Source organism: Pterocles gutturalis, unplaced genomic scaffold (assembly GCF_000699245.1).
Source record: "Pterocles gutturalis isolate BGI_N339 unplaced genomic scaffold, ASM69924v1 scaffold4636, whole genome shotgun sequence".
NCBI classification, from domain to species: Eukaryota; Metazoa; Chordata; class Aves; order Pterocliformes; family Pteroclidae; genus Pterocles; species Pterocles gutturalis.
Genome location: NW_010100161.1, coordinates 40,343 through 57,254, shown reverse-complemented (window position 1 = coordinate 57,254; position 16,912 = coordinate 40,343). Strand labels below are relative to the sequence as shown.

Genomic DNA, 16,912 nt, shown 5'->3' with positions numbered 1-16,912 from the left:
TACTGGAAAAAGCCTGTCTGGACCAAAACTAAAATTTATAGTATTATCTTTATAAGAAATCTTGTATTTTAATGTGTAACTTAATTTGCAATCAGGTTTTTTTACTTGCAAAATTCACATAAGATTTTATAAGGACAAAAATATTACTTTTCCTGTAACATATCTGGTTCTTTACCAGAATAGAATTACAGAACCTGCAGTTATATATTAGTAATGAATGTGTGAAATGGATTCTTCTTCATATTTTCAGGATGGAATCAGGCAGGAGGCCTACCTATTGCATTTAAAGTGTTTTTCACAGATTATAGTGTAGAAATGTTTTTATAGCTATAAAATACCTTTTTTTCCCCCCCAAATGCTACTATACATCTCCAATTGAAAGTAAAATTGCCTAGAGGTATCTATCAATCTCTAATGTTTCCCTTTTATAAGAATCAACCATTTCCCTTTTACCACAGTAAAGCAGTATTCATTCATATTTCATGCTTCGTTTACAATGGCCTTATGTTCATTCATTTGTTTTCCACTCCATTAATTTATGATGAGATGCAATGTTTGCTGCTTCTTCCCAGAGCAGCCCCTGGTACTGGTCTGCATGTGTGTTTCTAAGGCAGGGAAAGACAGGAGAGACAACAGACCCGAAGCAACCCAAGCTTAACTATTTGTGAAACAAAATACTGAATCCTAATATTCATTAGTCACCCTAGTATCACATAGATCTGATGGACACATGTCCACAAAGTTTTTTAACTTTGAACAACAACAACTCCCCTACCCCTTCAGAAATAAAATCCTTCCTCACAGGAAATAACCCCAAAATTGTAACACTTGCCAATCTCTCTTTTTGGTCCAGCACCAAATCAAACCGTAAATAGTTTAAGCTTAGAGCATATAGTACCTAACACATTCTGCTAAAGCATTTTACTTATGAACTGCGTAAGTATATACATCTGAGGTATCCCACAGAGTTGCCTGGGACACAGGACACATTTAATATAGTGGCTTCTCAGCATGCTATGTTGAATTTAAAGCAATTTCTTTTCCAACTACAAAGATTTTTGCTTTTTTTTCCTCCCTGTTTTAATAAAGAATACCTGTGATCTGTTCTCAGCATAAAGGAACTCAGGCCACTAAGTGTAAGACCATGCCTTAAGCCATCCCATTTTTCAATTCTTTCTCTAAATTCCAGTGCCAAGACCTCATGTCAACACTGTATATGGAGTTAAGGGAGATGCTCATCATCTGTTCTCCCCACGTGTCTCCTAAATATACCCCCTCTATTTCATGTACTTTGGGGGGGAAGGAGTTGGGGAGAGAGCAATAAGCTGTGTCTCAGCTAGTCCTCATTAGTTACATTACTAAATGTAATCCCGAAAGCAGAAGACCAGCCTTTGGGTTATATGCATACTCAATCCTTGATTTTTAGTTTTCATCAAGAATTATCTGGATAAAGGATGATATAGGGTACTTGGATTTCTGAAAGTTTTTTCAGATTTCTAAAATTTAAACCTAACTTCACAAACAAAATGATGGGCTCTAAGCTAACCATTACTGCTCAAGAAGTAGACCATGGGGTTATGATACATACTTCCAAGAGTTTGTTAACACAGTGCTCAATATCAATCAGAAAAGCAAAACCAACACTGGATCTAATCAGGAGTACTGAGTACTGAGGGAAGCTGTGGACCTCTATTTCAGAAGAGAAACAGGGAAAGGTCAGAGAAGAGTAACAGAATGATCAAAGCCATGGAGCGTTGTTTCCATGAGACAAATGATTAAATACAGTAACTTGAAAAACCAAGACTCTTCAGCCAGGAAGACAGTTGCCTAAGGGCAGAAATGACCAACTTGTACAAAATCAGAAGTCACATAAAGATAGCAAGGTTTATATGGGTTTAAGCAGAAAACTGTGCCAGTTCATGAATGAGAAAGATTGTGAAAGGGTTCCAAATTTGTAGAAACTACATCTAGGTCTAGAAGTCTCAGTGCTTTGAATGGCTGGAATCAGAATGAATGAGTGGAAAACATAATATACGTCAATCCTGTTCATACACTCTTCCCTAAGCATTTTATTTTGGCCATTGTTGCAATGTCTGTAGCTGGGCTAGATTGACCTTTGGTCTTAACCAGAATGGTTCCTTTTATATTCTAAAATTCTCACAGCCTTCTGAGCAGTTCATGAAGTGATTTGAATAGGGTAACCCACATGCTAACATTTTCAGGGACAGAAATGTGTGCCTTTTTCATAAAACCAATGAAAAGAATGGTAGTGATGTGCAAATAAAAACAGGAAAAGAAACAAGCCAAGTTTGTTATGGGAAATTCAGTAAAGAAGGCAGCAACAAGAGAATACATTGAAAAACAGGAGGGAAAGGTGAAGGAAAAGTTTTTAACTGGCTCACAGAATTGGTTTGGTAATTTAATTAAATGCACAGCAACCTTTTTAACATGGATCAGATGCCATATTTGTATCATTAATGACTACACTCTATACTACTAAAAGAGATGGATTTAGCCACACAGATAAAATGCAAAAAAGGATGTTAGAAGCACCTGACACAGAGGGCAATTGAGTACTGTTAACTTTTTTCCCAGAAATGAGAAAGCTGGGTGCCATAATGCATACAAATAATCCTAAAGAAAGCAATCACATCTGCCTGCTCATTGTTTAACAGGGAACAGAAGGTACTGATACAGTGCACTGATGGTACCGATAAGAGGAAGAAACACTAATTGTACCGACTGAAGCAGTATTAATGGTATTTTACTTAACAGCGGTCTCTTCCATAGAGTGAGTGCTACTAATCTTTCTGTTTTTAAAATAAAGATTATTTACTTTGAAAAGGGGCGTTCTATGTTTTCACAGAGAACGATAAAACAAATTACTCATTTTCCATTACTTCATACAAACACTTTGATGTTTAAACTCCATGTGAACAGTTAATCTTCCTATATGGATGTATTCTTGGTGATAGACAGTTTCACACTGTCTCAAGGGACAGATATAAATCAAAACCAGATACACATTTTATTTTTAGTCTCAAAGCTGCAATGCTAAATGCAAAAAAATCAAAGCAGGTTTGTATATAGTCATCCTAAAATTTGCCTTTATAGTTGATATATGGAAAACACATAAACCAGAAATCAAACTTCATTGACTTTCAAGTACACTGCTGCTTTCTTTTCTAAGGTAGGTAAAAACAAATGGATACCTCTATTGCACAGATATTTTTGAAAGTTAGAGCTGACTTAAGTACCAGTTAGCTAATCCCCAACAAGCACCCTGAAAAAGATTAAATGCGACTGTAAATTTAACTGACTGCAATGCATGTCAGCAGGCAGTTATTGACAATTCTGATGAAAGATGTAATGTTAAAGGTGACCTATGATGACTTATTTTTAAATGGCCTTAGCATGTTGAATACTTAAGTAGCAAGAATAGGAAGCACCCAGCATGCATAGAGGTATCCTTTGCTTTCTCTGTTAAGGTCTGTAAAACTATGCATTGTCAGCTTCTATCTCCAGCACTAGACTGATAGATTACACGCTTTTCATTTACACAGAGTGTAGTTCTACTTAAGAGGCCTGAGGTTCTCTGTTGACTTTCACATGCCAGGCAAATTCCATGATAGCTGGGATATTCTGTGATGCAGTACACTACATACAGAGTGAACTTTAAGAGAAAACAAAAAATTTATTTTGTATCTTTATATTCCACGCATACCATAACTCCAATTATACTGCTTTTTTTATGATTTCAGCACATCAAGAAAACACTTTGCTTTACAAAGATAGGCAACGTGTATAAATTTATCAAGTTACACAACATGCAAGTTAAATTGGCTTGTTTTTCTAGACTACATTGTTTCATCAAAGTCTTAACTAGTAAGATTTTTCTTTAAGCAAAACTAAATGAAAAACAAAAGACCTTTGTTAACAAAGCATTGCAAATGTCAAACTAACTGAACTTCTGATTTAGATTCCAGATTTTTTTACATGGGGTGGACCACATTTTTAATTAAGAGAGCTTCATGGATGCTTCCTTTCCTGTTTACAATGACATGGAACATCTCTTCTCTCATTCATGAACACATAACATCCCTGTGGTAAGTACGGGAATTGTTTGCATGGAAAAATATTTAAGTATTTAATGAATTTTTAGTTGTTTCATGCATACTAGCAGCTGAAAATGTGGAGGAGACAGTGCAGTCTTTTGGCAAGTCAGCTCTGTTTGAATCATCAGCTAGTACTACTGGAAGTCAGCAGGACTAGTTTTTGAGAATCTGTTCTTTATCGTTTACTAAGATTTTGATCAAACACATACAGACATAATCACTGGAAATTAAAGTAAATGTAATGCAAGAGACAGTGCGTGTAAAGCAAGGTTAGTAGGCACACATTCTTAAAAGACAGAGTTCCTCGTCGTTCATTCACGAATGCTATCTTCAACTTTCTGGAGCTTTGCACGCTAAAAATCTTTACATGTAATTTATGTTAATGTTTTGTATGCCAACAGCATTTCACCAAGCCTTCCAGAAAGCATTACAAAAATTTAATTAACACAGCCTTCGTGGGAAAGAAGAAATATCATTCAGTTTTACAGATGAGAAAAACTGAAATACAAAGAGAAGTGATTTAACCAAGGATTCACAGCAAATCAGTGTCAGAGTAGGGAAAAAAAAAAGGAATTTGTCTTATAGATTTCCCCATTTTAATCAAAAGATGCACAACGAGAGAAAAAAAGCAACTATGGCAGCATCGATATGTGTAACTGATGTCTGTGTTCCTAAAGTTATAATTTGATCAAATATAAAACATTTAAATCTAAAATGAAGGACCTAGCAGCACATTAGAAACATTTTAGTCAATAGTCCACCATCAAAGAAAATTTTAACTTGTTTTGTGATATATAAAGCAATAAACAAAAAGCATGCTATACCATATATATCTATGTCTTATCAAGTCATAAGCATCCTATATTCTGTGGAAGAACTCACATATACACATTCCACAGACGAAAGGCTAACATTTCTGAAGAGAATCCTGTGGATGGAACACACAGGATCTCTCTTTAAAACTACATTTACATACATAGACATGCTATTTAAAAAAAAAAAAAAAAAAAAAAAAAAAAATGAAGTCCACTGAATATTACTACCCCTAGTTAAACTATGAGCAATAAGGCATCTAAAGATGAACCACAGTCTTTTGTAATAAAGATTTATTCTGAGATTTTTTTTTTCTCCAATTGAAAACTGAGAGGATTTTGGTTTATTAAAATCTGGCAAAAACGTTAAATATTTGCAACATGTGGAACACATCTTCACAATACTGAAAGGAACTTTCTACTTGGAGAATGTAAGCGTTGCATTAGGAGGAGTGTTGTCAGCAGGTCAGCCCTACTGAGCCCTTCTCTTCCAGTCAGCCCTGGTGGGACACATCTGGAGTGCTGAGTCCAGGTCTGGGTTCCCCACTACAAGAGAGTCATACTGGAGACAGTTCAGCAAAGGGCAACTAACATTCTTTAAAGGACTAGAGCATCTCTCCTGTGAGGAAAGGCTGAGAGAGCTAGGACTGTTTAGCCTGGAGAAGAGAAGGCTCAGGGAGATTTTCTCAATGTGTACAAATATCTGAAGGGAGGGTGTAAGGAAGAGGGATGCAGGATCCCTTCAGTGGTGCCCAGTGCCAGGACCAGAGGCAATGAGCACAAACTGAAACACAGGTGGTTCTATCTGAACATAGGAAACACTTTTCCACTGTGAGGGTGACTAGCATAGGTTGCCCAGGGATGTTGTGCAGTTTCCATCCTTGGAAATACTCAAAAGCCATCTGGACATGGTCATGGACAACTGGCTCTGGGTGACCCTGCTTGAGCAGGAGGTTTGGACCAGATGACCTGCAGAGCTCCCTTCCAACCTCAACCATCTAGTGACTCTACAATGTATTATATTACTGATAGCACCACTGGAGAAACTATGAAGTTATTAGACCAAGTTGTTAGACATGCACCATGATTACTTATCAATAAATATAAAACCTGACCTCCAAACAAAGAGTACCTTAATAAAGTTTACAGAGTTATCTACGTTTTGTAACCTGCCTCTTACAGTCAACTTAGCAATGAATTCTTAGGCCAATATTTTAAATATTCTTTAACAAATACATAATAAAATATTCTTAATTGTGCTTATCTGCAAATTTAGTATTCAAAGTCTCAAGGCAAGTATATATATATTTGTAACAATATGTTATTTCTTACATTCATTTATTAATTAATTTTTACAAAATATTGAGGAACATTTTTAATAGAGTAATTTAAAAATAAAGCTATGTAATAGCTTTTGAGGGAAGGTGGATTAGAGAGGTGACTGTAGAAATATACATATGTATGTTTACTTTGTGGACTTTGTGCAAGTTCATAGCCTTAAGTGAAACCCATAAATTAGAAAAGTTGTGCAAGTCCATGTCCTTCTTATGTTGGGGGCCCCAGAGCTCGATGCAGTGTTCCAGCTGGGGTCTCACAAGAACAGAGTACAGGGGGAGAATCACCTCCCTCGACCTGCTGGTCACACTTCTTTTGATGCAGCCCAGGACACGGTTGGCTTTCTGGGTTGCAAGCACACATTGCCAGCTCATGTTCAGCTTCTCATCAACCAACACCCCCAAGTCTTTCTCTTCTCTCAATCCATTCTCCTCCCAGCCTGTATTTATGATTGAGATCACCCCAACCCATGAGCAGGACCTTGTACTTGGCCTTGTTGAACATCATGAAGTTTGCATTGGCCCACCTTTCCAGCCTGTCAAGGTCCCTCTGGATGGCATCCCTTCCCTCCAGTGTCTCCACCATACCACACAGCTTGGTGTCATTGGCAAACTTGCTGAGGGTGCGCTCAATCCCACTGTCCATGTCTCTGACAAAGATGTTAAACAACACTGGTCCCAATACTGACTTCTGATGAACACCACTCATCACCGGTCTCCACTTGGACATCAAGCTGTTGACCACTCTTTGAGTGCAACCATCCAGCCAAGTCCTTATCCATTGAGTGGTCCATCCATCAAATCCATGTCTCTCCAATTTAGAGAGAAGGATGTTGTGTGGGACTGTGTCAAAGGCTTCATACAAGTCCAGGTAGATGATGTCAGTTGCTCTTTCCTTATCCACCAATGCTATAACTCCATCATAGAAGGCCATCAAATTTGTCAGGCACAATTTGCCCTCAGCGTAGCCATGTTGGCTGTCACCAATCACCTTCTTATTGCTCTGTCTTATCACTGTGCCTTAGCATAGTTTCCTGGAGGATTTGCTCCATGATCTTGCTGGGCACAGAGGTGAGACTGACCTGAACTGCAGTTCCCTGGGTATTCCTTTTCTCCCCTTTCTAAAAACAGGGGGGTATGTTTCCCCTTTTCCAGTCAGTGGGAACCAGATTGCCACCACTTCTCAAATATGATGGACAGTGGCATGGCAACTTCATGCGATAGTTCCCTCAGGATCCACGGATGCATCTCATCAGGTCCCATGGACTTGTGCACCTTCAGGTTCCTTAGCTGGTCTTGAACCTGATCTTCTCCTACAGTGGGTGGTTCTTCCTTCTCCCATTCTCTGCCTTTGCCTTCTGTGACTTGGACAGTGCGGCTTGCTCACTTGAAGACATCTGAGAATACAATACAGACTTTTCCCCAAGAAAATCATACACCTTTGTTTACAAATGATAAAGAGCCAAATCTTGTATGTAAGTACTAAGCTACACTCAAGAATAAACTAAATCACCTTATTTAAAGATAAATCGTATTCATTCTGGCAAAACATCAGAATACATATTTGATTACTAAAGTAACCAGGAAAATTACTTGTTAATAGCTATGTAATAATTATATTCAATTTATTAAACAGTATTTAACCAAAAAAAAGAGCCAAACAACACACATAATCTCTAGGTACTCAAAACCTCAGTTTTGCCTGTATTTGTTACTCCCCTGGCACTTCTCATGAGCTGAAGGATTATTCCAGAATACACCTTGGTTCTTTAGATCCTTTTATATCCACTAGTGAGTCTAAGTACCCCTGTTCTTCCTTCTTAACTCGCAGCTCGTTCTCCTGTCCTGTGCACCCTGCTGGAGCAAGAAGCAGTGTACCTATCTACAGAGTCATATTGTAGAACTGATTGGATTGAAGGAAAACAGCCAAAAAATCCAAAAGCTTCTTGTGATGGGTTCTATTTGTTCTCAGGTTTCTGAAGGGAGTGACTAGATCAGGTGTCATGTCCTGAAGGAGGATGGTAATACCACACTTCCCTTGGAATCAAGTAAGTTGGCTAAGAAAAAAGATCTAAGAAACTGTCAGGTATAGCAGACAGGATAAGTCATGGGTAGGAGATGGAGCTTCCAGCACAAACAGACTGCTGAAGGGATAAGGAGCTGACAGGGCTCAGAGATGATGCAAGAGACCCCCCTAGTTTGCTGCAATTGACAAAAATCACTGAGTTAGATTAAGCTAGGCCTGGAATGTTTATTCACCCAGAGGTCTGAAAAGAATCTGCTATGTTCCTGTCACATTTCTTTCCCAATTTTTTTTTTTTTTTTTTTTTGCCTAAGTTGTCGAGTTCATTACATAGCTACTACAACAACAATTTACTGGCATGTGCAGGAGGCAGAAATGAATAGACTGCAGAGAAGAGGAGAAGAGTTTGAATTTGAATTTAATATCTTATGTCTCTATTCCATTTCCATTCTCTGTAACCTGAATCAAATCATAAAAAATGTGACTAATTGTACTTTTTTGATGTCACACTCTGAGCACTCAAATAACAGATAAGAAAATTATACAAATATATTACTACCATAACTATTATGTACTCTGTTATAAATGTTGCATTGATATACAACTATGTAGACATATACACTATAAATGAAAGGATTCTTAAAGATCCCTTAAACAGCAAGCCTTATTGATTTTTTTGCTCAAGGGCCTTTCTATCATAGTTCATCCTGACACATTCAGACCGCATAAGTATTACTCTGTGTGTATTTTCTTTTCAAGATCAGTGAAGGGGCTGAGGAGAGAGAACTCAAACATCCTCACAACTGAAACACAGACATAAAGGTCAAAACCACTTTTTATTTTAAAGTATTCACTATCAGCTATCTAACATCCAACTTCTGGGTATACCTAGCAAGATACATATATAGCCAGAGCTCCCACTGAATTTAGCTATATACTAAAATTTTACATTTCTGGAAATCAGGCCTCAAAAGTCAAAGTCAGATACCCTGAAAATGAGGAACAGAAAGTAATTAACAGTCTGTGAAAAATCTAGTTTAAGTTATTCGCCTGACATCACAGAGGAACTTTAGGGCAAAAGGAAAATGAGTGCCTTGGGAGCATTCGACAGCCTTAGAGATGACCATGCTTTTCTTGCCTGCACTCTCAGTGCTTACCATTACACATCTTCCAATGTCAGCAATAACAAAAGCAGTGATTGATTTCAAGCTCTAGGATTTAGCATCACAAATTTACATTCAGGTGTTACCTCCCAACTTGCATTAAGAAAGAAAATTCTATTTTATTGATTATAATAATCCTCTTCCTCTCCTATCTGAACAATAACTTGCAAATCTTCCTTCTTAAAGTAGAAGAGACTAAAAGTATAAAAAGTAGAAAAGCTCCAGAAAAAAAATAGAAACAAACATTGTCAAAAAATATGGATTAAGTTTGCATGGTGTTGTGCTCCTTACAGGCAATTACCCTCTGCCTGTGTCAAAAGGGCTCTGGGAGCAGAAAGGACAAGGCATTTGCAGACCGTTTAACTCATGATTTGTGAGAAACAGCTGGCAGTGAATACATGCCTGACTGGTTGTGATGTAATCAAACCATGAATAAGAGACGCTCCTGAACGGAACTAATGTCCTGGCAACACTTTACATTCACACAGCACCATATGAAGTGCCAGGACACCGGATCTGAGCATTAGCTCCCTATTCCCACAGGGCAGGAATTCCAGCACTGCACCCTGATTTACAAAGGGTCTTTTATGTGTGAATGCAAGCTTCTTTTAACATATTGAACATATTTTAAATATTTTTTTTTAAATCAGAAGCTGTTTTCAGAGATGCACAGAAAATCAGGAACAATAAAATAACAATTTGCACAAGTAAATTTTAAAATTTTATATTTGCAGCCTTCGTATCGTCTCAGTACTGGATCTTTAGATGAAATTTTCTGGATTTCCAAATAAAAGACACCACAGGCCTGATACATACTGTTGTGTGATGTCATATTGGACATCCTACATAAGAAAGAAGCATGGTTCAGAAATGCTAGGGCAAGCCAAGACCCATCCCAGCTATTCCAGCTGCATTCATGGCATGTACATGCATGAAGGCTTTTGTCCTTCCAACTTAATATCTTATTAAATGGTTTAATTAATCATTAAAATAGTACTCCTTCATGCTTTCAGTTGTAGTGTTGATGTGGGCATATGAACTGATTCTGTCTGCACCCCCCAGCATAAACATATAAAAAACACACGCAACAGTCACTGAAATTATTAGATCTATCACGTGGACCTCAACCATTAGAAGTGTTAGCAGTGGAAAAACAACAGCCTTCGTATGGTTCAAATCTATGAGCCATTTCTCTTCTCAGGAATGGGATGTGGACCGAACTGTACAGAAAAACTACATACACTGTATTTCATATAACCGGTGGTCAAATACTGTAGTAAAAACCTACACAGAAAGGTGTAGTGTAAAATTACCACATCTTCTATTAAAAGTAAAATGACAGTTAAAAACCCAGAACTGCAACCTTTTTTTAAAAAATACATAAAATAATATTTTTCATAATTTAGAAAAAATTATCAGCAATATCACTGTGATTGGTTTGGAAATGAATTTAAGAAACTTACCATTTCTAAGGCCATAATACGTTCCTAAAAATAAAGTACAAAAAATCATTAGAAAGTAAAGAATACAAATGCAACATAAGTTGAACAATGATGAAAAGAATTAATTTTGTTTTATTTTGCTGGCTGTATATACGGTATTTTGCAAAAATCTCACTGAATAGGAACTGCTGTACTTACCTGGACCTCTGACCCATTTATCATACTATCTCACTTAGAAATTTGTTCCAAAGAAAGTAAACTCCCCAGAAACAAGGTAAGAAAGAATTTGAAAAAATTAAAAGTACTGTTAGATTTTCAATATTGTTTATTTTACTTTTATGTATCCCAAAGTTTGATTTCTTTTTTTTTAATAACCTGTGACTGTAAATCTAGCATGTTTTGGAGTTCATGTCACATTAGCATCTGGTTTAGTTTTCTTTTTGGCATTTCCTTAGAAAACTAAAAAGTAAATTCCATATCATTATTTTGTTATCCAGAAATAGCTCTGAAGAATGTTTTATTAATAACAAGATGACATAGTCAAAGTCTAATGTCCGACAAAAAAAATACAAATAAAATAAGCTTGTGTCAGTTTTAATTCAGCACAAAATATGGAGAACCCAGAATTTATAAATTTACTGTATCTATTTTAACATTCAGTTTCCATTTAAAAGTACCTTTAAGAAAAATATTAAGTTAACAAAATCAAGATCATGTACTCTGGCACTATATCCTGACTAGGTATGATATTTTAAGTAGTCTGAGAAAACACACCTTCAAGTGTTTAGGTGAGCCCACATTTACCGTACCTGACCATTAAGACATTAGAGGAACTCTTACCTTGCTCAAATATTACCTTTTGGAAGTATGGAAGAGGATTTTTTTTTTTTCCTTTCTGGATGGATTAGGGTATGAATCCTTATACTTTTTCATGTTCTATGTCTCTCTAACAAGTAAAAATTATTGTAATAATCTGGATTTATTCCTGCAGCATCCAAAGACAGTTAGACAAGTCTGAACTGATTTCACCATTTTGGAAGCAACAGGTACAACAAAAATTTCTTAGACCAATGGAAGAACTGGGAGCCAGAAACAGCTCCTTCCATTTGCAAGAATGCAAAAGTATTTTTCTTTTTTTAAAACTAGGTGGAAATGAATCAAAAGGACTCTTCTAGAGTTATTACTGTCTTAAAAAACTTTAAAATAATGGTTATGTTTACTAACTGAACAGGTGTAAGCATTTGTGTACAACCAGTATTTACATTTGTGTATTTAGGTATTTGTGTAAAACCAGTGTCCCTTGGATTACTAAAGGGGTAACTTTTATTCATATAATCTTTTAAAGAAAGTACTATTTTAATTGCTAGTGGTCCTTAATTTGACAAACAATTACCTTCCAGCAACCTACTTCAATGAACACCCTCATACATTAACCAACTATACACGTGCTTTGCTGAACTGAGGCTCAGAAGAAACAAATATTCCATGTCACCTGGTTAACAAAAGGATAAGAGTGCCAGTTTCAGCTCTGGGAAATGCCAAATTTAAACCAACTCTCACTTTCCTCTTACTTCCTGTGCTTTACATATTGAGATGCAACAGCTTGGGGACATTCAGTCATGATGACACAAGTTGGTTTTTACAACTATTTGCTAGTAAAGTTGTATGTAATCAGACACTGCAAGTTTAGAATACCACATTACAAGAACAGAGGATCCCAGGCTGGGAACACTTTGAAACATATTGATTAAGCCGGACATAGTACTATCTAGAAAAATAATAGATGTTTTTGATGAGTATTCTGGCTGTGAAAGCATGGGCTTTTCAAAGATTGAAAAACTGCTATCAAGCATTTGAATACAAAAATAGCAGTCAGAGTAGTACAAGTCACACACTTAACCAGAACCGTCAGTTAGGGAAAGGGATAAAGCAATTTAACAGGGAACTTGACAGACCATCAGAAATACAGGCAAGCACATATATGCACACAAGACGCTATTATGATGCAACTTTCCGCTGTATAAAATTACCCCTCATTCAATCAGAAGTAACATAATTAGAACAATTTGTCAACTGCAGAGCTTCACATTAAAGCAGACGCAGAATTGCTTCACATGAAAGGAGATCTTTTTACATTGATGTAACTAGATATGCACCTGTGTAAACTGCTTGCGCAGACAAGCTCTCAGCCTTGTTGAACTTGAGCTGCCAAAAAACGAGGCCAAGATTTTTGTTTGAACAGGAAACAGCTGGATTGGTGTGTTGTTTAACTTTCGGGTCTTGCAACTCCTCTCTTCTTACTGGATCAAACTGTTTCTACACTAACTCTGATACCTTTAGCCCTCAAAGTGCCTTCTATCTACTACATGAGAAGAAAAGTCTTATCTTTAAACAAACTCCTATGGTCAAAACTCAGGTCAATACATAATTTCATTTTCCTTAACAGTCTTACCTTCATTAATTCCCTCATAAACATCCTGCTTCCAGTACACTTATAGAATGGTGCTTCATTGATACACTCTTCATATTGTATCTAAACCTTTTTATATTCATGTTGGGTATTGTTTGCTGCAATTTGTTGTTAAAATTTTTTTTTTCCTTCTGTATTCGGAAGAATACATACACTACCCTCCCTAATAACCTCTCCAGCCTGACAATTTACACATTCCAGCTTGATTTTGCTTTCCTAGCTATTTTCACTTCTGAGGAGCATGTTCTCTTTGACTGTAAGGCTTAAATACTATTCCAAAGCTGAGCCTAGGGTAAATCTTACCTTCCAAGAACAAATTTGAAATGCTTAGCACAAGCAGCTTAACTGGTAGATACCATACGAGGATTTACTATATTGCTATCAAGTCCTAGCATGTATCAGCTGGTCCCTTCTTCCTCAAGGAGGTGATTATGGACATGTTCTGTTTCAGAGATTTAATACTTACTTTAAAATCTTTTACTTTCAGTTTTATTCAGAGATACAGAAGAAAACAACACAGGCCAGAAAACCTAACCCAACCAATGAAGTAGAATATAAAAGCATTTTTTTGCATTTCTGAATGCAGATTTGCACTGCCTCTATTTAATTACAGCTTCAGTCAAGCCAACAGTATACCATAACAGAACAACTTCAGCATATGGTGTGGCTTAAAAGCAGCATTCTTTTCACTGATGGACTAGACTTACTGACTAATAGGAGAATGCTGACTACTTGAATCTTCTCTAATGTGCAATTTAATTGGTGGGCAGGAACTCAGCAGTGAGTACTAGTAGCTCTCAGGTCTGTATTTGGCTGCACATATTTCCAAGGCTGAATTTAAGATATAAGGGAATTCAGAAAATCGTAGCATTATAATACAACTTAGTAATTTTAAGGGTGACAAAAAGTGTAGCTAGTTAATAAATCAAAAGTATACCTGGAGAGCTCCCATTTCTTCCTCTCTTCTGAGAGTCTTCTCTAGTAGATCTGTAAAATGAAAAATTGAACTTGTAAATTCATCTTGCTGTCTTGTGGCCTGACAGAAAAAGTACTGTGTAAAATAGTGGGGTTTTTGTTTCACAGCTTTCACCACATTCCTTTTCAGCTGATTAAACTAATTGATGAAATTTGTCAGTGAAATGATTTTTTCACAAGCATGGGCTGTTGAGGTGACTAAAGAACAGCCATTAGAAGATACTTCAACTGGGGGAAAAAAAAGCATTCAAATTCACAGAAAAACTTGCCTATGCCTAAATCAATCTCTTCGTGTATTTTAACAATTGAGTGAAAAAAAAAATCAGAGATCCACTCTGAAAATTGATTAGAACAGAAGTAGATCATCAAAGCAATTATATATGAAAAGTTACTCTAGGTTACATTTTTAACAATCAAGTAACATCCGAGTGGGAAAACAGTGCAGATTATTATTATTATTAACTATTATCAGAATTACCTTCTCTCACTAAAATGGAACAATTTTGATAATGGAAATAGCCAGTTCACTGCAACAAATATATTAGAAAAGTTTTTTATAGTCTCTACACCATAAAATCCGACTATTTTATATTCACTTGTGTGACAACTATATACATTGGCACATACATGCACATTTGTAACATTTCATGTTAGAAATTAATTTATTTTTGAGTTTTGTGGGATATGTCACATCAGTTGCTTTTCTATTTTATTTCATTCACAGATTTTTATGGTGAAAATTATGTTTTTGATCAAGTTCATCATATTTAGAATTCTGGGAAACCTTAAAGTTATAACCTCATGGAGAGCAGGAAAAATAAAAAACATGCTGTAGGCTTATCACTAATTTAACAATCAGAAGTTCACTCATGAGTTTTGCATGAGAAGAGCATTGCTTTAACCAAGCCAGAGACCAGCTTTGAATGAAGATATGCTCCAGTTTGAGTTATGAGATTATGAAATTGCCTTGACAACCTCATAGGACTGAATTCTGACTGTTAATTCCCTCAGCATCCAAGTACAGAACAGCTAACTGAAAGTACCCATGTATACTTTCTTAAGAAAGATGACTGATAAATGCACAGTTCACTTATCAAAGATTAGCTTAAATATACATACATAAATATATGTAAATATACAATAAAAACTACTTAAAGCATTCTACTGACACAAATTTGCTTTCTTTATTTCTCTAATCTTTTGTCTTTCTCCTTTCTCTCATTATGAAGCCTCTTTGTGAGCACTCTAACCTGTTACCTCTTTTCTCATAGTTCATTATCCATTTCTGACTGCACACAAGTTGAGATTTATTTTCAGACACTAGTCCTTTAAAAGGGATGTAGATAACATGCACAAAATTTTAGTTATTTCCTTCACAAGTAGGGAGCTTGACTTGATGTTCTTTCTTACTTGCTTCTATGCAGTTTTTTCAAACCCTTTCTTAAAATAAATAAAATTACTGTTTCTTCACTTTCTTTTGGCACATTCATGTTTTTCTGGATTATTCATTGGTATGCTTTCCAGTACAGTGACTCAACTGCCATATAAATTACTGTAGTTAAATGTGCTGCCATCAACATTAGTTAGTGTGAGAATTTGGGTTTGGAAAGTGGCTGCCCTGTATGTTTTCCTTGGGTGTATTCCAGTATTGTAACTGAGTTGGTATTACAAGTATTGTAATACTAGCTTTTTAAAAAAATGAGGAGGGAGGAATAAGTTTATGAGAAAGGGATGGAAAATGAAAGATTCCTCCCCACATTCCATCTGACCAAGAAGACTCTTATATATCACTTTGCTTTATTTTAATTCTAATGCAATATTTGAGATTCTGTTGTACAGACATGGTTGTTCTAAGTGAAAAGGATGTTATTACAAGGTTGTTTTCAAAGGCCTTTTATAAAGGTAAGGTAAATTGAGCTAATTTCTGCTAATAGCTTCTAGATTTGAAACATCTGCATCTGAAGTTAAGAATATCTAGAATCCATTTACTTTATTGTACCACTGCCTAAACTGGCTGTCCTGCAGGATGCTTCATAAAACTCTGTCCCCAGAAGGGCAGGTAGGTATTGAGGTGGTGTTATTTAACTGATAATATATACCTACTTTACAGAATTGCCCTTTATTACCATATATTTAAGAACCAAGTCCTGCATTTAAACTGATTATTCCATTTAATACTCCATCTAAAATAATAGCATGTTTCCTCCAAAGCTAAAGTGAAAAAAAAAGTAATACATATTAAACAGCTTTACACAAAGTCCCATGCAAAATACAGCATATTGTATCATTCTTTTAAACACTGCTATTCATAATGACAGAATATCTTTGCTTACTTGATCTGAAAAGCTGTTGATTTGTTTTATAATTTGTAAAACACTTCCTATATTTACATATATATATATAATAATATATATTGCTATGCATATAATATAGCAAAGATGGTCACTAGCCCTATTAGAAGCTCCTTTATTCATCTTGTGAACACTATCTACATTCCTCTAATTATAACATTCTTTCCAAAAGAAAGTTGCACAGTGGCATGACTTTCTACCTTTGGGAACAATCCTGCTATGATCAT

General features: G+C 36.0%; 1 protein-coding gene across 1 annotated transcript in view; it reads right to left on the bottom strand.

Annotated features, from left to right (window-relative positions):
• CEP128 (centrosomal protein 128kDa) overlaps positions 1-16,912 on the bottom strand; it is a 69,909-nt gene that overhangs the window by 15,480 nt on the left and 37,517 nt on the right. Inside the window, exons 7-8 of the mRNA XM_010078521.1 lie at positions 14,297-14,346; positions 10,911-10,934 (exon numbers count right to left, since the gene is read on the bottom strand). Of these exons, the coding sequence (XP_010076823.1) occupies positions 10,911-10,934; positions 14,297-14,346 (74 nt within the window). The remainder of the gene's footprint in view (positions 1-10,910; positions 10,935-14,296; positions 14,347-16,912) is intronic.